Genomic DNA, 26060 nt, shown 5'->3' with positions numbered 1-26060 from the left:
GTGTTTTTTTTCTGGAAAAGTAACTCATTTTTGACATAAATGTCTTTTTCTATTTCAAGTATTTACATATAAGTTTTAATATATATATATATTTACAAGAAAATAATGAGGATAGTTTTATTCAAATGATGCCAAAAAAAGATGAGAGATTAAATTTCAAAAATTAGGTTTTGAGAAACCCTTTTAATCAAATAACCCTTTTAAAAATAACTTTTATTAAAGAATCAAATTACATCGTAATTGAGATGAATTAAAATATCACTTAAAACTAATATTTCATTTCCATTGAAATCACTTTTAATTGTATTTCTCATTCTCATTCCTCATTTTGGCGTATTAAACACCCTTAATTATTGTTTCATGATTTTTGGACAGAGAAAAAATTGAATTTATCCTTTCTCTTTTGCACATTGTAACATTATTACTTAAATAAAAATAAATGTATTGTAACTTTTACGGGTTCATTGGTTCAATTATTTTGAAATATTTGGTTAAAATGGATGAAATAATTTTAAAATTGTGAATCTAACTCTTCTTATATATATATATATATATTTTTTATTTTTATTTTTTATTTTTTTTTAAAGTAACATATTTTTAACATAAAATGCCCTTTAAAAAGAGTTGTTTTTATTAAAAAAATAATAATAAGAACATTTTTGTTCAAATAAGATTAAAAAAGGGTAAAAGGTCAAATTTCAAAATTTGGGTTTTTAAAAACCCTTTTAATTAAATAACCCTATTATTTTCCTTAAATTTAGTCTTAACACGAGCTAAAATATTGAAATAATTTGTTAAAATGGATGAAATACACTTTACATCGGTGAATTTATCTTTATCATGTTGTTTTCAAAGAGTAATCAATTTTTAATATAAATGTAATTTAACTATTTCGAGTATTCATAATATATTAAAAAATAAAGAAAAAAAAGTGGTTATTTTTACAAGAAAACAATACGAGAAAATGAGGTAAAAAACCAAAATTGGGTTGGCATTTTCATCAAATAACCCTAAGATATTTTACTTTCCTTTACCGCAACCCATTTTACTGGCAGCCAAACACACCAGTGACAAACCAGGGAAGTTCAGGATTAAAATGGCAGGAGTGTGCGTCATGTTTTGATGTGGTGTCTCCTATCAAAACCCTAAAACCTCACAGCTTCCAACGGCTCCTTCTTCTCCACACAATACAGTAGCAATGGCTATGGCCTTCTCAAATGTCTTTCAATGCCCCAAACCACAATTTTTTCGCCAGACTTGCAATTTCAAAGCCTCTTTTTCATCTTCGCCCGCTTCGTTTCTCAGGTAATTCCTACCCGAAATCTCTCTTTTCTGAGAAAACTGGGGTAAAGAGGGAAAATAGAATTCTGAATCATTTGGCGGCTGTTAGGCTCAGTTGAATGGGTTTTAACTAAAAGTTTCTTTTGTTTCCTACCGTTTCTTAGCAACCAAACGAAGTCTTTAAGCATCTCAAGTTCCATTTTTTGGCCTGTTTAACATCATTTGTCTTTTTTCGAATTTAATTTGCTTGTAGTTTATTTTCACTTTCTTGTTGCGGTTTTTTTTTTTTTGTAAATTCGCGATATGACGTTTAGAGATAAGCTTAAATTTTATATGGGTCTTTGTGTTAGATGAAGGGAATTTCAAATTTATTAGTACTGCTATTGAAGTTTCAGAAATTTTATGGGCAATCTTTTTATATGTTTAGCATTATGAGCTATATATTTAAAACAAATGAATAAAAACTCACATTGAGTAAGCGCTAAATTGTTATCCCAATTAATGGAAACATGAAATGGTTTCCTCCCCTCCCCCCCTGAATTCTGACTTTTGTGCTCAAAATCTATTCTGTTTGGGGTCTAAATTAAAACCAAGTTCATCTGAATTCCGGTAGCATGATTTTTATCTTTACGTGTTACTAGAAAAGAATTTTTTTTTTTTTTTTTATTAGCTGTGGTTGTGTTTTCGACAATTAACTATAGCTTCAGGGCACTGCATTTATCAGGTTTTCCAGAACAATGCCACAGAGTAGAAGGATAATTTATGCTGCTGCTTCTGCTGCAGGAAGTTCTACTCCAGACAGTGACTTAAACCCATATGAGGTAGTTTGAGCTCACATCCAGTTTGCACTTGAGAATGTGAAATCACACATGACTGAACCATTTAATATTCATTTAGGCTTGTTGGTTTATCATTGAATGTCTTATTTTTTGACAAATCGTTCTCAGGTTCTTGGTGTGAGTCCCATTGAGGGATTTGATATGATCAAGGCAGCATATACAAGAAAACGCAAGGAGGCTGAGAGGAAAGGTGATGAAGCAACTGCTGCCCGTGTAGGTTATTCTCTCTCTCTCTCTCTCTCTCTCTCTCTCCCTCTCCCTCTTTTCCAAGTTATCTAGTAAATTCCCATTCATTATGCAACTTCTTGAAAATAAGAGGAATTTATGGTTTGTAAATGTATAACTTCCAGTTGGAGAAGGCTTATGACAAAGTCATGATGGCACAACTAACAAATCGGAAGAAGGGCATGACCTTTGGTTCATTTAAGGTATAATCAATGTTTCTTTTTTATATTTGGGAGTTCTTGAATTTGATGGGTGAAAACCACTTGATCGTGCAGCTAGCGTCTTAGCTTCTAGGATTCATCTTTTTTCTTGAACTCTTAACTATTTTGTGATTAAAAAGACTTTGTAGTACTCTATAATGTTCTAATTTTGAATTGAACTCTTAAAATTACAGAATATAATATATATATATATATATATATATATATATATATATATATATATATATATATTGACAAGGCAATTGCAAACAAATTTCAAAATTGAGTTAAATTAAAAAAAATGTTGTGGTAACTTATGAAAATGTTGAAAAAACTTGTGTGCAAAAGAATAACCCAAAATATGACAAAGATGTAACAAGTGTGGTTTCCATGGTGCATATTGTACTGATATGTTTGTCTCTATGTGTGATATAAAAGTATATGGAACTGTTTTCCTTCATCATTTTCAATTATATATGTCTTTTGTGATTGTAAACCATCTAACAACACTTGACATATACTCTAGGTAGCAAAATAATGGAAATAGCTTGTGTGTGTGTGTGAGACTGCTATATAAATTTAGTTGTAAAAAGGCATTTTTTTTGGTCATGGGAAATGGGGATAACTACTTAGTTGATTGTGATTTATTTATTTATTTTAAGTAATGTTAGAATGATTATGCTTATAGACAAAGAAAGCATCAGAAAGAAAAAAATCCACGAAGAACAAGTTGTAATAAAATGATTTTGTTTGAAAATGTGTTTATCTAAAAATCTATCTTACATTCATATTCATTTGCGTGTTCGCATTAAAAAAGAATTTATTGTAAGAAAAATGCTACTTTAATTAGTTTATTACACAAGAGTCATACATATTCCTATTACATTTGTATTGTTTAGTTGTACTGAATGATATAGCCTAAATGTGATATGCATTAGCCACATGCACTTTTTTGCATGTTATATGATAAATATTACATGTGCATATTAGGGTAATGATGATTGTGACTATTTGTCACACAATAGCATTTTTGTTAGGGAAGAGTGGTTTATCAAAAAGTAATAAAGAGAAGCGAATACCAGGGGCATACAAGGAACACCTAAATAATCGAGGAAAAACCTGGGGCCATAACAAAAGGCTATAAGAAAGGCTTTAGACTAAAAACAACGTATCAATGGAATTAGCAGTGAATAAACTTTCTTCCCTTAAGGAAACCTATACCACAAGAACAAAGCTTCATGCAAAAGTTTTTTATTCTTAATGCCAATAGATCCAATTGTTCAAAGCATGCCACATTAGCTTGTGATGACTTTGTTTTCTTCCATGTGGATATTGTCCGCTCTCACCCCAATGGCCATATAGTTTCAAAACACATTTATATAGTTAAACTACATATATAATGCTAGAAACTTTTCTCTCTAATATGGAACCCCATAATCACCTTTGTGCAAACATCAAATTCTTATTGTGTCCCATGCGATTATGAGGTTTATTGCATAGACATCCATAGTGAGAGTAGATTAACAAACTTTCACACTAGCATCAAGATTCAGGTTTGGTACCATTCATTTACAATGAGTTTTGCACAAAATTTATAATGTGTTCGTACAATTAACAGGAACCCACTATATTTTAAGTATTAGCCTATTCTCCTTAATCAATGTAGGATATCATAATCAAACCCTCCCTTTACCACACCCCCTCCCCTTCCATGCAGATGTGAGGGTTGTGTTCATAGGATTAGGAGGCCAACCACACAAACACTCCTTACGGGGTTAGACAAATAGATTCTCACATCAGGGTTGTGATCGACTCTATTATAATTTTTAAAGATTCACTTTTCCCCTTAAATGATGTGGGATCTCACATGGCTCTTTCCAATTTCACCAAAATAAGCATGAGGGACAAAGTTACAAACTGTCATCATTTGCTTTCTAATGAAGCTACCATGTGAGCTGACTAGAGAATGCTTCATAGAAAAAGGCATCACGCTAGTAGAACACAGAAAGATTATACCCATTTCAATGTTGGAGAATATGCTTCAAAAACTCCTTATTAGGTTGGCATAAACAACAATAATTTTGTCAGATTCCACTTTTTCCTAAGATATCACATATTTGTCACAAGATATTTCATGAATTTTGAATGTCTTATGTTATAGGTACTACTATATTGCACTTCTTGTATGGGTTATATACTATAGAATATGATATTTTAAACCATTTTTTTCCTTTTCATTCTATTAACTCACTTCCTCATTTTTTATTTTGCTAACTTCATGTCATTACTAGCCCACAAGGAGGTGAATGCCAACAACTAACTTAAGCTAAGTAGACCTGAAAAGCTATCATTCTCTACTACATGCATTCATTGAAAGAAGAGAAGGAAGTAAACTGACAACCTATTTCTGCATTGATCTTTTGCACTTTGACAAATGCTAATATCTTCTTTTTATAGTGGGGATTTAGTGAATGGCTATGAGAGAGATCCTAAACATAGGTTTTTCCTTTCAGGGTTTGGCAAGGGTGCTGCTATCAGTTGAGTGCTTTAGTGTTGTGCTTTGCTCGGTTCCTTATGCATGCTTTGGATTTAGACGAGTGCTAGGATTTTAGGGAAATTGAATATAATTGGGAGGTTCTAATTTTGGATCTACTTCTGGACTTCTCTGTGTTTTTATGAACAAGGAGTTTGTTGATACTCCTAGTAGGTTGATCCCTTAAGACTTAGGAGAGAGAAAAGGGGGTTGGTGTTGATATGCATATATTTAGGGCGTAGTTTGCTTATATTTTTGTTTCTGTCGAAGGATTTCTCATCCTTTTTTTGTTTTCTTTTTCTTTCTTTTATTGACATTTCTTTATTCCTACAAAAAAAATATAAAAAGAAAGAATGAATTGACATTTTGAAGAAAGTAAATTCCATTGGTCAAGACCCAACTATGATCTCCTAAACAACATGGCTTGACCCCAACTAGACCATAATGGATAAGATGGTGATCATTTGGTTTTTGTCTTAAGACTATCACATCTTGGAGAAATCCAGATTGCCTATTAAATATAGTAAAAATTTATCTTGCCAGTAAAATTGAAGCAAGATAGATGAATTTAGTATATGGTTTGGGTTAAAAGTTAAAAAAAAAAATTAGGGAAGCCCAAAAACAATGTGATTAAAGTAGTAAATAAAAAGGAAAAAAACTCTAGCCTGCAAATTAAAAGCATATAATCATAGCTTTTTGTAACTATGAGAAGGACGAGGTAAAATCAAGAAAAGAAAAAAAAGAAAAGAAAAGAAAAGAAAAAGGTAAAATCAGATTTGTGTTATCAACCCTAAAATGTTGGTATAAGGCATATTTAACTTTAAATAGATAAATCTCATTCAATAATATTGTGAATAAGGTTGCATGCCATTTATATATTGTGTGGGTTCTCTCCCTTCCTCTTATTTGGGCTTCCCATCGGGAGTCTCTTTTAAATCTTCACAGGTTTGGGATGTAATGGAGGAAAGATTTCTCAAATGACTTACAATGTGGAAGAGGTAGTACTTATCAAAAGGAGGGAGACTAACTTTAGTAAAGAGCATTCTTTCTAGCTTACCAATCTACTACATGTCTTTGTTTGTAATCCCTCATAAGGTAAGTTTAAGATTGAAGAAGATTCGAAGGAACTTCCTTTGTGTGTATGTGTGTGTGTGTGTGTGGGTGGGTGGGTGGGTGGGTGTGGGTGGTGTTGGGGTTGGGAGGTGGAGGGAGGGGAAGAGAGCTCCAAAGTAGGTCTCATTTGGTGAATTGGTTAATAGTTTGCATGGATAAAAAGGATGGAGGCTTGAATATTAGAAACTTCTCTACTTTGAATAAGGCTCTTCTTGGAAAATGGTGTTGGAGATTTACATATGAGAATGAATCTCCCTGGAAGCAAGTGATTGTAAGGAAGTATGGGGAAGAAGAAGGGAGGGATGGTTATAGCGTGGGTCTTTGGAAGGCTATTGGGAGTGGGTGGAACGAGTTTAACAAAAGGGTTGAATTTAGGGTGGGAGATAGTAGGTGGGATTTTGGAAGAACAGGTGGTGTAGTGAGGATTCCCTGTGTGAGGCTTTCTTAGAGTTTGTTCTCAATAACCTCTACTAAAGATGCTTAGGTAGACTGAATGTGGGAGTCAATGATTTAAAAACCGGACCGGACCGGTCGGTTGAACTGTCGACCAGACCCAGGTCCGGTCCGGTTCAACTTTTGAGCCGGAAGGGGCTTTGGACCGGTGTCGAACCGGATGGACCGACGGTTGAGCCGTCGAACCGGATACTGTCCGGTTTTCTATGAACCAGTCAACATGTGGGTGAACCACAACGCCATTGGGCCCAAAATCTTCCTAGTCTCCCACCCCCACCAAGCAGGCCTTGTAGCATTGGGCCCAAAATCCTCCCAGCCTCCCGCCCCCACCAGGCAGCCCACTCGTCACGTAGCCCATTAAGCAACTTTCCTCTTCCTTCAGTGAGTAGGTTATTTATGGAGCTCATTAAATTTGTGAGTTTCCGATGTGGAATGTGGGATTTGATTATAAAGAAAAATAAATGCTTGCATTGTGAGGATTTGAACCTCAGATCTAAGGTTTACAAAAGAAAGAGACAACCATCATGCTACACAATTCCTTTATTAAATATGGGTAACAATATTTTATAATAATGCTCTTTGCAATTTTTTATAATAATTATTAACAATAAATATGAAAATAATATAAATTAATTAATATAATATTTTTAAAATAATAAAATGCATAGATATGTAGATAAAATTAAATGTTATAATTTTTTTCTCATATTTAAATATTATACATATTCTATTTAATAAAATTTGATATATTAATACATTTATATTTATGTTTATCAATTACTAGACATATTAAATACAAAAAAATGAAATTCTATAATTTTAATATTATATATATATATATATATATATATATATATTTCTTAAAATTATTTTTAATTTTAATAAAATATAAATTATATATTTATGACATCATCGGTTCGACCGTGGTTCGACCAGTGAACCGTGAACCGGTAACTTTTTCGGTTCAATGACCGGTTTGGTTCTAAAAACATTGGTGGGAGTAGTTAAAGGAAGTGGGTTGTTGGAATATAGTGTTCGTAAGACAAAATGATGTTGGGCAATGGGAGATGTGGAAGCTTTTTATAGAAGGTTGTAGGGGCAAGTGATTAGAAGGGATGTTAAGGATGTCATGGTTTGGCAGGTGTCAAAGGAGGCATTTTTACAATTAAATCCTTTTATCCATGCTTAGTAATTTTCAGATTGAAGGCGTTCCCTTCAGGCATTGTGTAGAACACTTGGGTCTCGATGAGGGTTAGCTTTTTTGCTTGGGAAGCTTTATAGGGAAGAATTCTAACTTTTGATCAACTCAAAAGGAGGGGTTAGTGTTTATTGAATCCACAAATCATAGCCTCCTTCACTGCCCCAAAGCAACCATGCTTTGGCAGTTGGGTGACGCCGCCTTTAGTTAGTGATGCCTTTCTTAGCTGGCATGTAGCTTTTGTAGGGAAGAAAAGGAAGAAGGCTTGAGGAACAACTCCTTTCTGCTTATTTTGGACCCTATGGAAGGAGATAAATCATAGTGTCTTTGAAAATTCCAAAATGGCAAACCAGGCAATTATATGGTCCTTTATGTACATGTTCTAGGACTGGGTTAGGGTGCATTTAGAATTTAGCTTATTTTCATTATTTGATTTTATTCTTTGGTTGGGTTACAAGTGATGTGAGGGTGCTGTTTTTTGTGTATCCCTCTTCTGTTTTAGCCTTAAGTGCCTTGTATACGTCGTGTATACTTTTGTGCGCTCTTCATTAGGTGCTTTTAATACAATTGCTCTTACCTATCAAAAAAAAATATATTGTGTGGGTTTTGCATCATTCAGTTGGGTCAAATGGTTGAACCAGTAGACCATTTATAGTGGACCTGTTTAGGTTTGCAAGTATTGCCCTTTAACTACCTGTCAATGGTGATGGTTTGTATATTGTTGCACTAGATCGTTTCTGTACTGGGGGAGGGAGGAATTCTGCTTCAGCAAGCTTTGATAGTTGACATAAAAATTTCTGTCAGATGATGGCTGCCAAGCTTCCTTCAAATTTTTTTTTTTTTTTTCAGTTTTATTCTGCTTTGTTTATATGTTCCTTTTTGTCCTGGAAACAAGCTCTCAAATCTATTCTTTGCTTTGTTATGTTTGCATGCTTTTTCCAAATTTGAGACAGTTTGACTTTGGCTTGTTGCTGTCTCATCGATTCTTTTTATTTGTTCTGATGCTTCCTTTTCAATATGGATTTGAAGGCTGACAATTCATCTTCCTCGGTTGATGCTTTGTACTCATTCATTTTTTTTCTCTTTTCTTTGCCTTTCTTTCTTTCTATTTTTATGTATTCCCTGATGGAGTGACCTGGAATCTCCCACATGGTCCAACCCTTAGCCACTTGAGCTAGGACTGAAGGGCTTCTGGCTTCTACACATTAATATTCTTTAATACATGTAAAATGCAGGTCTCAAAGGATGTCAAATATGCAGATAAGCAGCCAATTGTACCATGGGCTCCCAGGTTTGTCTTTGCATGATATACTTTCTCATTAGTGGCAAAAAACAACACCATGTTGGCCTGTTCTTATTCCAGAACCCCATATATGCTCGTTTTAGACCTGTGAAACACAAAAAAAGGCCCTAGCCTCCTCAACAGTGTGAAGAAGAGAAAAAGACGAAGAAGGGGAAAAATAGAGGAAAATTTTTGGGCACTTGATTATATTATATAAAAATATATATGTAAAATAGGGTGCGCCTCACTTCACTAAAGCTCGCGCCTTGCGCCTTACGCTCCAAGAGGACTTTGCGCCTTGGTGCACCTTGAGCCTTTTAAACTATGATTACAATGGTTGGGATATTAACAATGTAGTTAGGTGGTCACACCAGTGCTTTGGGAAGCCATTTCACAAGTTCTCTTTGATATTTCCAATTGTAATGTTGTTAGTGATAATGCATAGGTCCGTTTGTGGGAAGATTTGGGATGGGAAGCAGTCACTTTGCTCTCAATTTTGTAACCTCTTCAGGATTGTGAAGTGAGATGCTTCTTTCTATTTTATCCAGCCCCACCTCTAGTGACACCCATTAAATTATTATATATGTAACAAGTCTATGTTAAAAAATTACTGCATTTTCCATATGGTAATATAGTTTGGGACTTTTTGTAGTTACTAATGAAGATGGCCTTTTGTGTAAAAATAAAAAGTGATTGGAAGGGCAACCTTTTTTTATTAAGCGTCGATCTTCCTCGATATTGGCAACTGTTCAATTTGGGACAACTATTGTTCAGTTCCAAAACTCAAAGAACAAGATGTCCTATTCTCTACAATTCATACACACACACACACACACACACACAAATAAAAAATGAAAATAAAAAATAAAAACCTGATCTGTTTTGATAGGCATACTTACCTCTAAACATGTAAGAGCTATGCCATTTCTAAGACCAGTAATAAGCACAAAAGAATAAAGATTATGGATGTAAAGCTGTTCTCTACATAAAATTCTCCTACTGCCTTCCAATTTCTTACTGCTATTGTGCATATGGACATGCATATTTCTAATGCAAAGCCATTGTGTGCATGGCATCTGTAATGTAAAAAATAAAAGTTTTTGGAAGCTTTAGATCTGTCTATGCCTCAAAGAATACATGCCCTACCCTGGCTTCATAATTTCTCCCACCCTGTCCTGCCTCATCTCTGATACTGGATAGACGTGGGGAAAAGGGATTTTCTTTTCTTAGTATAGGATCTTATACCCTCTCCGTTGTCATCCCTAGTAGTACTCCCATGTTGGATGATGAAAATACATTTCCTTTGCATGTTGATCTTTAGGAGGTTATTTTGCATTGTTTTGTAAACATTAAGTATATTTTCCTGTCCCATTTTTTCCTTGATACTTTACTTGCATTGCCTCTTGTTCTCCTATGCTTTGTCAGCTCTTCAGAAACTCATAACCAGTCTTTATCTTTCTCCCACGTCTTTTATATGGGTTCTTTTTAGCCAAATTGTGTAGTTTCTTACTGCCACTACATGCTCTTTGTATGGGCTTAATTCTGGTTTCAGGTTCACAAAGTCTAGCGTGAATGATATGCGCATCAACATGGCAATATCTGCTGTATTTGTAAGTTGTGAAAGAATAGCAAGTTGTCTACTGTATTTATTTCTTTGTTTTATCAAGTGTTAGTAAATTCTTTGAAGACTGAAAAATAGAAATTGTTCTATCATTCCTCTGGATGGGATGTGCATATAATACATAGAGTTGATTTCTCTTGGCCCTCAAAGAAAGGAAATATAGCTTGCATGTTCTAATTACATCAAATTTCTAGGAATGCAGAATAATTCTAGGCAGCTATACAATCTATTTAAAGAAAAACAAATTAAGCCATAATTCTATCAAATGTCCTGATACTTCCCCTCAAGTAGATGTAAAGACATTTTGCATTCACATCTTTTCTATAGAGTTGATGGAATGTGGAACTTGGAAATCCCTTGGTGAGCACATCAGCCAACCACTTGGTTGATGAAACATATGGTGTAAGCACCAGTCCACTGTCCAATTTTTCCTTGATAAAATGTCAGTCTATCTCCACATGCTTTGTTCTATATAATGGATTGGATAGTGGGTTATGTTTATGGCTCCTTTGTTGTCACAAATCTTAAGGTAAGGGTAGAATTCAAGAACCTATGATGTTATAAAATAAAATAAAAAAGATGGCTCCTTTGTTGTCATAGTATAACATCATAGGTTCTTGAATTCCACCCTTACCTTAAGATATTTGTGACTACTGTTTTAAGCCTAAGTAACTCCCAACTTCCTTGTGCCATAGCTTCAAATTCAACCTTGGCACTCAACCATGCTGCTATATTTCTGTGGTCATCCAGTGAGCCAGAATTATCTCCATATAATTGATGCTGCAATGCAATGAGTGCAGAGGGCCTTAAATCCACATTTGCATGGTCTAGGGTTTTCATGAAAGATGTGAATGTGCCCTATTTAGATTTGATTGATGGTTAAAGGAAGGGCTAAGCTGATAGTGCACCTATTGTTTTTTCTTTTTACATCCTTTTTTTTTTGTTTGTGTGTGTGTGTGTGTGTGTGTGTGGGAGAGGGGGGGGGGGGGGGGGCGGGGAAGGGGACTCTTTTGGATTGGCATCTCTCAAGTATTTCTCTAATTTGCCTATCAAGAATAAATCTTGTTTTTCTGCAGACAGCTTGGATTCTTATCAAGCGCAATGCTGAATGGAAACCGTTGCAGTTTTTAGCTTTTGCTTATGTTTATCGGATTTTTGAGAAGTTGAAAGCCTTTGAACCACCTGTGTCTCCAACATTTACAGTGAGTTATACTGGAACAACTGTACTGTATTTTTTCATATTTCAAGTGCAGTGGAACTTCAAATTTATTTTGGAACCATTTAAATCACTGCATTAACCATTTAAATGGTTGGTATTGGCTGCAGGAAGATGGTGAAGATGAGGGGCGGACACTGCGAATGGGGAAACGCCTACTTCGTTCTCTTGCACTGGTTTTCAGTTGTATAGCTGTTTCTTCTTTGGTATGTGATCCAATTCAAATTTTCTGACGCAAGTTTAAAAGTATGTTCCTGTAGTTTTTCTGCTATAGTGATCTACAATTTGAAAACCTTAATCCTCTGGAGCCCATGATAAATCCCTTTTGATAATTTTGAGATAAGTGTGGAAAAAATGATTTTGCTGAAACTTGTGTAGTCCTGTCAAGGTACTGAGCTAGCTTAACTCAGACTTTTTGTCATCAATGGTTAATTTTCAGGCTTACTGTGTATTTTGAGATCATTATGGCTCTGTTGTTTTCACTTGCTCTAAGTTGGCTATTTTTTTGTTTGAAGTTTAGTCAAAGTGAACATGTTTGCTTTTCTTTGTGTCCTTAGAAGAATTGAAGGGAGATCATGTGGGGTTTGCATTAATGGGACTCTTCTGCTGCTGTTGGCCTGTACAAAGTTCTGCTATTAGAACTTGGAAATTTTGACTTAGAAATTATGACATTTCAGAGGCAGTGGGAACTGCGTTGGCTGTTTTGAAGTGGCCAAATACCTAATAGATGAATGCAGCTCTTTATGAAAAAGGGATTTCTGCACTCTTCATCTAGAACCTCTGCTACTCTTAAGGAGATTGTGGTAGGAAATTGCGCACTTGAAACAAAGCTTAAATATGTAACTGCTCAATTCAATGTTTACGATCTCAGTAGAGATTTTTGCAATCCTCTTTCTGATAAGGCATCCTTTTAATAGACTAAAAAAAACACCCAGGATATTCAATCCTAACCATCAATTAAAACCTAACCAAAATAACCAAAAAACTCTTGGCCACTACTCTAGATTGTTTGAACAGTACTACTATAGCAGTGGGCAATGCTGCTAAATTACACACTACAGCAATGTTAAATGCAAAAGCTAATGAGAATTGAATTTCAAACAGTAAGGGACTCAAAGAAAAAACACATGAATTTTTATAAAAAGGATAAAGCCTGTAAATTGATTTGGCCATGGGGAACTTAGTATATGTTATTTTGCTTGTGTAAGGTAGGTAATATGTATTTGGGGCTGGATAGGTTGGGGGATCGGTGTTTGGTTTGTTAGGTCTTGGGAGAATGGAATAAGGCTCTTACTGGCAAATGCTTCTGCAAAATTCTAAACAGCACTGCTGTTAAGCATGATAATGGCTTGCAAATGATGGTTGAGATGTCAGTTAGTAGTGGCTTCCTTAGCACGGTCCTTTGAAGCCATTTCTTAGGTCTATTTACAGTTTTCACCTCTTGCTCTATTCATAATTGGTGAAGGTCCCATAAACCTGCTTTTGCGAAAACCTTTTGTAAGGATGGCAAACCTTAAGTGTTCTTTTTCTCACCTGTTTGCATTTCAAGATGAGAGAGACTCTAATTTTCAATTTTTTGCATGAGGTCCAATGCTTCTCCTTCTTGGAAATTTGAAATTCCTAGATATTGAAAATGCTAGGGAAACCAATGTTTCCTGAGGAGAGATGCTGATCTTTGGGTAAGGTCACTTTCTCTTCTAAATCTGTTTTCCTGTTCCTACTATGAGTGAAAACATGTCCATTTTCTATCTGACCAAATCAATTTGGAAAACAAAAGTTCCACTCAATGTCAAAGCTTTTGTGGTTATTTGCTACAGAGAACATCAATACCAATCGTATGCTTCAATTCTTGAGACCTTATAAAGCCATCAGTCATGATAAATGTCTTATGTTCTCAGGATGAGGAGAAACAACTGGCCACTTGCACTTTCACTGCTTTACCTCTTTCATGCTACGGCGGAGGGTTTTCTTTGGTTGGGATCCTCTGGTTTGCTCCTAAGGACATTTCCAGTGGGATGATTATTTTCTTCAGGGCCTTTCACCAGGGGGCGAGGATTAGATTTCTCTAGTGATGTGCTCATCTAGTCACCATTTGGGTGGTCTAGTTGGATAGGAATTTGGAGATTTCAAGGGCAAGAAAATCAATGGATGAGACAGCTCTATTTATTGATTTCTGTGCCCATGAATGAGGAGTTTACTGGAATTCCAATGAGCATCATTGCTATAGACTGGAAGGTTGCTGTAGGTAACCAAAGAACTGAGGAAGCGATTAATCAATGGGTTCCTCATTAGAAGTTCCATGTTTAGTTTTTGTGGTTTGTGGTTTGGATTGTACAATTAGTTGGTATCAGGGGTTATAATTAAAGATGCATGATTTGAAATGGGATGGTCATGATGTTAAGCTCTCTGCTCTCCTGGAAGGATTGAAAACGGTGTCTAATTTGGGCATAGAGAGCCATTCTGGAAAGATTTTCCTTGGTCATTATCTCTTGGGATGCTTCTTTGAGGAATAGAAGCCACTGGCAGCTTGACCATTGGATGAAAAAGGTTCATGACAATTACAGGGACTTAGTTTCTTCCTTTTTATTTGATGCTGAGGTTGGTTAATCAGTTAACTGATGGATTCACTAAGAGAGGATAGAACCTTAGTGGAGTTTGTTGGGCATCTATACCCCTTTGACGTTCATGTAGAACCTTTGTTTGGTTTTGTGCTGGTTGTATTGGCTTTCTTGTTAGTTTGCTTTAGTGTAGTGATGGGGAGTACCTCATGGAGATAGTTAGGATGAAGTTATCGTCAATGATTTTATGTAGATTCAACACCAGGCTAATGGATCTAAAATCCTTCAGATCTATCAAACCATCCATCTTGGGAACAAAGACAATTAAAGTGGAGTTTTACAATGACTGATGACTCCCTGAGGTGGAAATTCTAGAAAACTTTAAAGATATCTTTTTCTGATAATGTCACAAAAATCCTGATAGAAAAAGTTGCCCATCCTGGCCAGGAGACATAGTCCTATCCAACTAATACACCTCCACTTTGATCTCTTCCTCAAGTAAAGGCCTCCCCTGTCCAAGTCAGTGTCCATTCTGTCAAGAAGACCATTTGAGGCCCCCCAATAAAGATCTCTCACAGTCTTCCTTCCTAAAAAGATGGGAGAAGAAATCTAACATCTCTCTTTCTATGGAGTTCTTATCCTGCAACACCCTACAATCAACAACTTAGATGGATTTGATGAATTTTGCTTTTACTTTTGATGGCCACTCTATGCAAAGATTTTTAGAATTAAAATGGCCTTCAATAAGCCACTTACTCTTGTTTTCTGTCTCCAAGTCATTCACATGGTAAAATCTCCCCAAGCTCCTCATTCTTAGATGATCGAATAGATCACAAGGTGTCAGACATCTGACTCAAACCTTTGAGGCTATCAATATTCTCAATGTCATTGAGCGAAAAGCCTATAAACCGTCTAAGCCCTTGTCTAAATGGTGGTTGACTGATAGACTAAAATCAGAATGCAGGAACTAAATGTCTATTAATGCTGGAGTGACATTGCCTTTTAATTTAAGACATTGATCCACTTGTAGTCATTATTGAATTTACAGTTTTTGCCAGTAACAGATTATTTTAAGATTGTGAATCGTTTGGCAAACCCCACTTCATTCTCCCCCATTGGTTGGTGCATTTGTAATATATTTCTAGTTTGCCTACAGAAAAGACTTCTGAGCCATTAGTGTCATGGGTTTTGCCTGGGCCTGATCTGTGTTCTAACAAAACACAACAGCCCTTCATTCATATGAATTGGAAAGCTGGATAAGCAAAAACTCGTGCTAATAGATGTTGTCTATTTCTATCGATCCACATGTTGCCACTTGACTTGATGGATAGGTCACTACATCAATCTTTTTCTAGAACATCCCATGCAAAACAAACTGCATGCTTTTTCCAAGTTGACAAAAGTTTGCACTGGCTGGGGCCACCTTGTTGCCAATTCACTCTTCCATAAATCAACCATACTGACAGCTTACTACATCAGTCTCCTTAGAGAACATCTCATTTAAACAGACTGCATTATTTTCTAAGACAACCACAATCTTCTTCTCTGACTGTGAACTACCTTATTGACATTATGCGCTCCCACAAAAATCAACCATTTCCATTACATTTTGCACTGTTTTCTACTTATTTAATGTTCATGTACGTTCCTGTTGCCTTTCCATGTAATAAACAGTATATATTTCAACTGCATTAATCCCTCCACCTTGTTCAGGTCCTTTTTGTAGACCTTCCAAGATGACATTTATCATTTATGTTGCATTAGAACCTGGCTTATGAACTTCTACTTACCATCCCAATGAAAGGGGTGGGATCTAAAGAGCATAACTGCATGTTCTTGATTTCTTGGGGCTACAACTGCAGGAGTTTACATTATTGAATTGGGAGATTACATCCATTAAATTTTCCATTGCCTGTTCCCATTATCTCGTGGTGATGATTTTCCCGTCACCTTACACCATTTAAGACAGCTTTCCATCTGTAAGATGGAATACAAACCCATATCCAGAATATTTTAGCAAGCTGAGAGATAATATGGGGAAAATCAGCTCAGTTTGGCTTGTATATTGATTGTATTTGGATGCCAGATGTTTTTGAGTTTGGAAGAATAAATGTCTGATCAGTTGATGGGCATACTAGGCCTCAATTGAAAATATTTTTGTTCTTATTTTAACTGGTGAGGGAAACTTTATTGCCCTTTTGATTGTACTACTTGCCTCTCATTTACTATATCTGATGGCTCAGTTCATTCATTTAATTTCTTGTTTTCTTCTTTGTGCCTGTCACTTACCTGCCATGGTTGTTTTTGTGCAGTCTTTCACTGGTCTTTCTGAATTTGATCGAGTTTGTGGGCAGTTTTATACCTGCTTTTCTCTACAATAACCAGGTACTGACTTTAACCTGTTGTCATTATCGGTTTAGAATCCGATTGAAATTGTTATATTATTCACAGTAGAGTATACATATTTATACAGAAGAAATAATCTAAGAAAAGAAAAAACATAACTTCCTAAATCAGTGCTACTAATTTGTCAACATAATTACAAAGTTGACTAAATAAAAGAACTTCCTAAAAAAGTTCTTAGACTAGTCAAAGATAGCTAATTAATCCCTGGAATCAAGGGTGAAATCAGCAAATGATTTCCATCAATCAAGGGTGAAATCAGCAAATGATTTCCATCAATCAAGGGTGAGATCAATGGCTGATTTCCTTGAGAATCAGTGTTTGATTTCCTTGAGAATCAGTTATTGATTTCCAACAACTCCCCTCAAGCTTGTTCAAAAATTTCCTTCATTCCCAGCTTGTTGATCATTGAAGTTGAACCTTGGACTAAGAACTCCTTTAGTGAAGACATCTACTAGTACTTGGAAGAAATGAATGGAGTACAAATCATTCCATTAGCAATTTTCTCTTTGATGAAGTGTCTGTCTATCTCAATATGTTTTGTTCTATGATGTTGCACCAGGTGTGTGCAATGCTTATGGCTGCCTTGTTATCACAATATAGCTTCATAGGACCTTTGATTCTATCTACAACTCACTCAATAAGTTTTTTTATCCATATCAACTCACATATTCCAAGTGTCATAACCTTATATTGAGCTTCTGCACTTGACCTGGCTACCATAGGCTGCTTCTTACTCCTCTAGGTTACTAAGTTACCTCCAACAAGAGTACAATAGCTAGAGGTGGATCTTCTGCTCATCATGGATCTGCCTCATTCATCATTTGTATATGCTTCCACATCCATATGACCATTTTGAGAAAATAGCAGTCTTTTCCTGGAGTAGCATTTAGGTACTACAATATTCTTTTGACTGCTTCCATATGAGGTTCTAAAGGAAAGTGCATAAACTAACTAACCACACTCACAAAGTAGGCAATATCGAGTGTAGAGTGGGAAAGATAGATTGATCTTCCCACAGGTCTTCGATACCTTTCTTTATCCATTAGAACACCATCTATAACTGCACCAAGCTTATGGTTCAGATCAATAGGACTTTTTGTTGGCTTACACCCAAGCATTCCAGTTTCCTTAAGAAGATCCAAGACATATTTCCTTTGGCATATGTAAATCCTTTCTTTTGACCTAGCCACTTCAATTCCTTAGAAATAACACAAAGTATCTAGATCCTTGATTTCGAATTCTTTAGCCAACTTGACATTCAGTTTCCGAATTTCCTCACTGTCATCACCGTTATAATGATATCGTCTACATAGATGATTAGTATAGTTAATTTCCCTATGGACGATCTTCCAAAGAAAAGAGTATGATCTGCCTAGCTTTGATGAAAACCAAACTTCAAGAGTGGTTGAGCAAATCTTTCAAACCATGCTCTAGGTGATTGTTTCAGGCTGTAAAGAGATTTTTTCAACTTGCATTTCCTTTCATTATTCTCTTCAAAACCGGGTGGAAGGTCCATGTGGATCTCTTCTTCTAGATTTCCATGTAAGAAGGTGTTCTTGACATCAAATTGTTGTAGTGGCTAATTGTAATTAGTTGCAAGAGAGTAGAATTTTGATGGAGTTCATCTTTACTCTGGTAGTTTATACCATAACTCTGTGCCCCTTTGGCCACAAGTCGCACCTTATATCTCTCCCACAAACCATTCACCTTGTATTTTATTGAAAAAAACCCATTGGCATCCTGCTGGCCGTTTTCCTTTGGGTAAATCAACAATTATTCCAAGTCTCATTCTTCTTTAAAGCATTCATCTCCTCATCTATAGCTTTCTTCCACTTCGGGTCAGCCTTGTATTTGATTGAAAAAACCCATTGGCATCCCATTGGCCGTTTTCCTTTGGGTAAATAAACAATTATCCCAAGTCTCATTCTTCTTTAGAGCATTCATCTCCTCATCTATAGCTTTCTTCCACTTCGAGTCAGCATGGGCTTCTTCAACATTCCTTGGAATGGACTCTGAATTTATATGAGAGGTAAATGCCTTATAGGTCCCTACAATCCTATGATAAAGACATAAAATTTGACAAAGGATGTTTGGTGCAACTCCTAACACCCTTATGGATTGGTATTGGAATATCAATATCAATATCAATATCAATATCAAAGAGAGTAGAAATTGAAGCAGGATTGGAAGGATTGCTATTGGATTTAAGGGGTGCAGGAACCATACCTTCATCTGAAGTTGATGATTGGTTTTGCTTTGAAGAGTTAAGGCCTTCCACCGACCTAGATTGATCCTGAGGTCTTCTGGTATGCATTTGTATCTCCACTGTCCTTCTATCATTATGAGTGCTCTCCAAGGAATTCACCAAGTTCTCCTTATTTTCTTGAATACTCCAAATTGGCATTGGTAATGAGATAAACCATTTATGTGACTGATCTTCTGCACCTATTTGCTCCCCTGAAGGTTAGTCTTTGTATAGCATGGTGGTTGTTCAAAAATACTTACATCCATTATAACAAATTTCCTTTTGGTTGGTGGATGGTAACACTTGTACCCCTTTTGGGTTGGAGAATATCCAAGGAAAATGCACTTAATGGCCTTCAGGCCAAGCTTAGGTCTGTCTTTGTTAAGGACATGAACAAAGACACTGCTTCCAAGGACTTTCAAAGGTAAAGAACTGAATACAGATAGATGAGGATAACGTTCTTTCAATGTTCCAATGGGAGTTTGAAAATTAAGTAGGAGTTTGAAAATGAGTACCTTTGAAGGCATCCTATTGATAAGCTAGGTTGCTGTCAAGACTGCATCCCCCTAGAAATGTTTTGGAACGTTTTTGGCAAACATTAAGGCTTGGGTTACCTCAAGAAGATGTTTGTTTTTACGTTCTTCCACTTCATTTTGTTGGGAAGTGCCTGCACAACTTGATTGATGAATAACACCCTTTTCTAAGAAAAAATTTCTGAGTCTTACATTGAAGTATTCCCCACCATTATCAGATATAACAATATGTATCTTGGTGTTAAATTGTGTTTGGACCATTGAGAAAAAATTCTGAATTGTGGCAATAGTTTCATATTTATCCTTTAGTAGGTAGATCCAAGTAGTCCTAATGAAGTCATCAATAAGACTAAGGAACCATCTAGCACCAGAAATATAGATCACCCTTAAGGGCCCCCAAACATTAGTATGTATAACGGAGACAGGAATTTCGCTTCTTTTACCACTAATGGGATAGACACCCTTAGACTTTTAGCCTACTCACAAATTTCACTCTTGAGTTTGGAAAAATCTAGACTATTACCTAGATTTGGATGCAATTTCCTCATGTAATGAAAACCGAGGTGCCTTAATCTTTCATGTAACAATCAATAGTCTTCTAAGGTTCCCCCTTTTTTTTTTGATAAGCAAGCAATTGTATTAAAAGAGGCTAGAAACCTCAAAGCATACAGGAAGTATACGAGGCTACAAACCCCTCAAACAAAAAACAAAACAACCCAACCCCTACTTGGAAGCTAACCACTCCAAGAAGCCTATTAGGGAGTTCGACTCCATATCAATATACACTTTGGCCCAACCCCACAAGTTATACACAAACGAAGTTTTTAACTTCTGAAAAGCTAACACTCCCCCCTTAAAAGCTAGCCTATTCCTCTCCTTTCAAACTGTCCAAAAAATAAAAAGCGGGATGGATTTCCACACTTTTTTCCTTTTTCTCCCCACAAAAGAGCCTTTCCAACTACTAAGAACCTCCTTTACAGAATAAGGAAAGACCCACTGTACACCACACAACGCAAGAATGATATCCCACAATCCTTTTGTCACTGTACAATGAATTAAGATATGATTGATTGTTTCCTCTTCACATCCACACAAGAAACACCGGTTAGGGAATTGCCACCCTCTTCTCTGCAGCCTATCCAACGTGAGAACCTTTCCCCAAGTAGCTTCCCAAGCAAAAAAAGCAATTTTGGTTGGCACTTTGCCCACCCAAACATTGCTATGAGGGAAGTCCGCACCATCAGCATTATACAACACACTATACGCTTTCTTGACTTTAAACAGCCCGTCCGCTCCTTCCTTCCAAAAAACCGCGTCTTCCTCCAAGGTTACACTATGATTCCTCAACTCAACTAAAAGATTACCCGCCAACCCCAACTCCCAGTCATTGAAGTCTCTTAATAGCCTTAAATTCCACCCTCCTTGACCCAAATTCTGATCCCAATAATCCTCCACTGTGACGTTCCTTTGGGCAGCCATGGAAAATAGGTCCGGGAATCCTTGGGACAGCACACTGTTTCCACACCAAGGATCTAACCAAAACCTTATTTTATTGCCTTTTCCCACCTTGAACACCATGTTCTCCTAACACCAATCGGACTCCTTCAATATTTCCTTCCAAACCCCAACTCCAAACACCCCATTTGCCTTCTTTGTCCTCCACCCAAACTCCTCTTGCCCGTACTTAGCCTCAAGCACTTTTTTCCAAAACTCCTCCTTAGCACGCGCAAATCTCCAAATCCATTTGCCTAGAAGAGCTTTGTTCAACCAAACAAGCTTCCTTATCCCCAACCCTCCCTTTTCTTTGTCCGCGCACACCACCTCCCATTTGACTAGGTGAGCCTTATTCCCCCCATTGTCGCCTCCCCATAAAAAATTTCTTTGAATCATTTCTAGCCTTCTTGCCACTGATTTAGGCATACGGAATAATGACATTTGATACAATGGAATGCTGGCCAGCGTGCTCTTTATAAGCGTGAATCTCCCTCCTTTGGACAGAAATTGGCGTTTCCACAGGGCCAACCTCCACCTCACTTTCTCCTCCACCCCATCCCAACTGGATGAGGCCCTATTAGGCGCCCCAAGTGGCAGCCCCAAGTAAACAGTAGGCAGCTGACCCACCCTACACCCGATTTCAGCAGCCATATCAAGAACCCCTTCCACCTCCCTTACCGGAATGACCTCACTTTTGTCCAAATTAATCTTTAAGCCAGATGCTACTTCAAACCAAAAGAGGATCCAGCTCAAATACAACAAGGACTCTTTTTTTGCCTCGCAAAATACTATTGTATCATCTGCAAACAGAAGGTGAGAGATGTTGATGGCCTGCCCTCTACCTTTCCATATCCTACAGCCATAGATGAACCCCCCTTCGACCGCCCTCATGATAAGCACGCTTAGAACTTCCATTCCCATGACAAATAGATAGGGGGAAAGCGGGTCCCCTTGCCTTAGCCCTTTTGAGCTTGAGAAAAACCCAGCTGGAACCCCATTCACCAACACCGAGTATTTGGTAGTGGAAATACAGCTCCACATCCATTCAATCCATTTTGACCCGAAACCCATCTTTTGCATGACCTTTAGCAGAAATTGCCAATTGATGCTATCATACGCCTTCTCAATATCCAATTTACAAATAAGACCTTTCTCTCCTCTTTTTTGCCAAGAGTTTATTACCTCATTTGCGATTAGGGAACCATCAAGAATCTGTCTCCCTTTAATGAAAGCGTTCTGATCCGGAGAACTAAGGTTCCCCCTTTTTGATCTCCCTTTATTTGATAGGCATGAGGTGTCTCTATCTTCTTGGTATCTAGAAGGCCATTCTTCTCCTTAGCATTACCGATCATCTTCCCCGAGATTTGGTTATGAAAAATATAGTAGTTAGGATAAAAAATTACGGCACAATTGTTGGTTTTTGAAAGTTTATTAACTGACAACAAATTCTAGGACATTTTAGGCACATGAAGAATAGAAAAAAAGAGTGATATTTGGTGATATATAGACATTTCCTTCGCCATGAATAGTAAGAAATGATCCATTAGCAACTTGGACCTTTTAATTTCCAGAACATGGTTCATAAGAAATAAAACAATTTAAGTCTTTGGTCATGTGATCAGTGGCTCCTGAATCAATGATCCATGAGCTTGAATTTAAAATAGTGGTTGAAAGTAGAGACTTACCAAGAATTCTAGATTGAGCAAATGCACAGGAAGTAGGATTGAAGGTCACCTCAGTTTTTCTGATGATCTAGCATAAAAGATCAAATTGTTCCTCAGTATTTCAAGGATTTCCTTCGGCCTTGGTAGTGACATTGGTGAAAGGAAGAGTCTTGGCTTGGAAGAGCTTGCTGCCCTTTGATTGCTAGAGTTGTTTGCAGGATTTTGGGTAGAAAATTGATCGGTCATATATGCTGAATGCAAATATATAGAGGAATCAAGATAAAAAAATGAGAGACAAATGTCTAAGAACAAGATTTTGGGGTATGGCGTTGGAAGAATGGAAGACCCAACAATGAAGGCTGGTTTGAAAAAAACTGAACAAGTGACAGCAATGAAGGCTATGTGACTGAGCAATGAAGGCTGTGATACTGTATCAGTTTATAATCCAATTGAAATTGTTATATTATTCACAGTAGGGTATACATATTTATACAGAAGAAATAATCTAAGAAAAGAAAAAACATAATCTTCCTAAATTAGTTCTACAAATATTTAGGAGTCTAATTACAAAGTTGACTAAATAAAAGAACTTCCTAAAAAGGTCTTAGACTAGTCAAATATAGCTAATTAACCCTTGGAATCAAGGGTGAAATCAGTAGATGATTCTCATCAATCAAGGGTGAGATCAATAGCTGATTTCCTTGAGATCAGTGACTGATTTCCTTGAGATCAATGACTGATTTCCAACAGTCATGATAAAAAAACTTTTATGAATGTGGAGTCTAACTCACACCCTATCATTGCATGTGTTCATACTTATTTTCATTTTTCATTTATCTACTTCATACATTGCCTTACTGCAAGACAGTTTCTGTGCTCTGATTGCATGGAAAGACTAGGACCTTGATCCTTGCATGTACACTTCCTAACCCTAACTGAAGATGTGGAAAAAGGCATGTGTTTCAAATTTGAGGGAAAGAAAATAGAGAAAAGTATACAGAAAGAAAAAATGAAGAAAAATTAAAATAGATTTAAGGTCAATAAATTACTTCTATATGCTGCTTCAAATTCATTTCACATATTTTAACTCTTCTATATGAAGATTAAATAATTTGAAATAGCATAAGTTTCCAATTAATTTTAATTATATTTGATTTTATTTCGTATTTTTTATGATAAAACTAAATATAAGAAAAATTATTTTTTTTAGCATTTTTTTCTTTCCTTAGTACTTTCTTGAAATCAAACATAGCATAACTGTCTTTGGAAGGATCCCCCTCACCCCAAACAAAGTAAGAATCAAGGTCCAAAGGTCCTGTGTCACCAAGTAATGTGTACATGGTGAGTAGAAGTCTCTGTAACTTTCCTAGACATACTACAGCAATTCATAAGAACCCTCCCCTCATGAGCAGCTCAATTCTTAAAAACCTCTTCCAAGTTTAATCCATTTGAAGTTTTAAGAATCTCAGAGCAGAGCCCCTCAAAGAAACTCATATTCAACCACTATTTTACACCAAACCACAAGTATAACTGTCCTGATGGATCAACAGAAGCTATTTTGTTGGGCGTAACGGTTTATGTTCTTCAGAAAAATAAACAAATTTTGGCATTTGCATATTCTACCATTTAACATAGCCCCCAGAATGCCCTAAACTCCTGTCATCTGTTTGATAAATTTGCAATAATCTCTTCCATCTGGGCATCAACTTAATACTGTCAGACATTGTCAAAAGCTCCCTCGCTCAGCATTATAGGCGATGCCAAACTTAAAAACTCTGAACAATATACTATTCATGTGTATCTGTTCATCATCTTTTCCTATATGTTGGCTTGTAACAATTTGCTTCTTGTGCAGGAACTGATCGTCTCTGCTTCAACAGCAGTCATGCTCTACATTATGGCATCATATTTCAGATGATGCAATGCATCTCTCTTGGCAATGTACTCAGCAACAAATTTCGTTCCCTTAACTCTGTTGTCAAATTTTGTTAAGTGAGGCAATGAAACATTCAGTGAATCAAAAGAAAGAGTTTGTATTGGTTTAATATGGTTTTATACCAAGAAAATACCATTTTATTGCTCTTGTTTATCACTTCAGAAGTCCAAAATTGCCTGCCTCCACTCCAGGTGCTCTGTAAGCGTTGGAGAATGGAGACTGCATCATATTGGCAAGGAAAAGTGAGGCTTCTTCTCCATTCTCACTTTTGACTTGAAATATTCTGAATTCATTTAACCCCTAAAATTTCTACTTATCGATCTCACCCCAGATCTTTTGTTTTTTAATTAAGATTTTGAATCAATTTTGAAAATCAAGTAACATTTGTTCTTTGATTCTTAATAAGCTTCTTTCGATTGGATTTCATTTATATATTTCTAAGTTATGTTTGGTAATAGAAAAATATTAAGGAAAAAAAAAAGGTGAAGAAATGAAAATATTAATTTGGTCCCATAAAAGCATGGAGAAAGGAAAAAATGATAAAAAAATAATTTTCTTATATTTAGTTTATAATAAAAAAAATACAAAAGAAAATTAAATATAATTAAAATTAATTGAAAATTTATTTATTTTCAAATTATTTCATCTTTATATAGAGAAAAAAAAGTAAAATAAGTTTGAAGAAGCATGTAAAATAATTTATTAACTTTGTGTCTATTTTTAACTTTTTCTATTTTTAATTTTTTTTTTCGTATTTTCCCTCAAACTTTCCAAGAAGCAAATATAATGAGAAAAAGATGAGGAAAAATGCTAAAAAAATTTGGTCTCATCTTCCTTAGATAAAAGGTATAAAAAAGTATAGGAGAAAAAGGAAAAAGTGAGTTTTCACATACTTATATAAAAACAATTACAAAATAGGAATTCTCTAAAAATAATTCAAGTTTCAGCCATTCACCAATCCAAGGTAATACCAAGGATGGTCAAAGGTAATATATATATCATTAAAAATTAGTATTTTAGTGGTCAAATGTACTATTGAAAAAAAATAAAGCTAATATAAATAACACTCAAGAAAATGGTGAATTGAGTTTTTGAAAAAAAAAAAATTTCAAGCACAACAATTTTAAGCAAAATAAAATACAAATTTAAAAAGATTGAGTTAGAGAGAGCAAACACAAATTTTATAGTGATTTAACACTCCTTACCTGCATCAACTTTCCTCAAGTTTCTAATTGAATGAGGGTTCTACTATCCTTGAAGCTT

At 35.9% G+C, this 26060-nt stretch overlaps 1 protein-coding gene across 1 annotated transcript; it reads left to right on the top strand.

The window, feature by feature from the left end:
• Positions 1-1068: 1068 nt before the first annotated feature.
• LOC117931426 lies at positions 1069-24953 on the top strand. Its single transcript, XM_034852423.1, has 10 exons — positions 1069-1305; positions 2006-2102; positions 2229-2333; positions 2471-2548; positions 9078-9133; positions 10677-10734; positions 11822-11947; positions 12072-12167; positions 16832-16904; positions 24717-24953. The coding sequence occupies exons 1-9, from the start codon at positions 1199-1201 to the stop codon at positions 16898-16900; spliced, it is 792 nt and encodes a 263-aa protein (XP_034708314.1). The 5' UTR covers positions 1069-1198; the 3' UTR covers positions 16901-16904; positions 24717-24953.
• Positions 24954-26060: the final 1107 nt, after the last annotated feature.

The sequence above is a fragment of the Vitis riparia genome, chromosome 14, assembly GCF_004353265.1.
Source record: "Vitis riparia cultivar Riparia Gloire de Montpellier isolate 1030 chromosome 14, EGFV_Vit.rip_1.0, whole genome shotgun sequence".
In the NCBI taxonomy this organism is placed as follows: Eukaryota; Viridiplantae; Streptophyta; class Magnoliopsida; order Vitales; family Vitaceae; genus Vitis; species Vitis riparia.
Note: the sequence above shows the minus strand (reverse complement) of the source record. Positions and strands in the feature narration are given on the sequence as shown.

What these genes read in the sequence shown, in the direction of transcription:
- LOC117931426 (XM_034852423.1), top strand. Translation starts at nt 1,199, where the DNA reads ATGGCTATGGCCTTCTCAAATGTCTTTCAATGCCCCAAACCACAATTT. An exon ending in TGACCTTTGGTTCATTTAAG is followed by an intron (nt 2,549 to 9,077) that starts GTATAATCAATG and finishes TGTAAAATGCAG; the next exon opens with GTCTCAAAGGATGTCAAATA. An exon ending in ATTGTACCATGGGCTCCCAG is followed by an intron (nt 9,134 to 10,676) that starts GTTTGTCTTTGC and finishes TTCTGGTTTCAG; the next exon opens with GTTCACAAAGTCTAGCGTGA.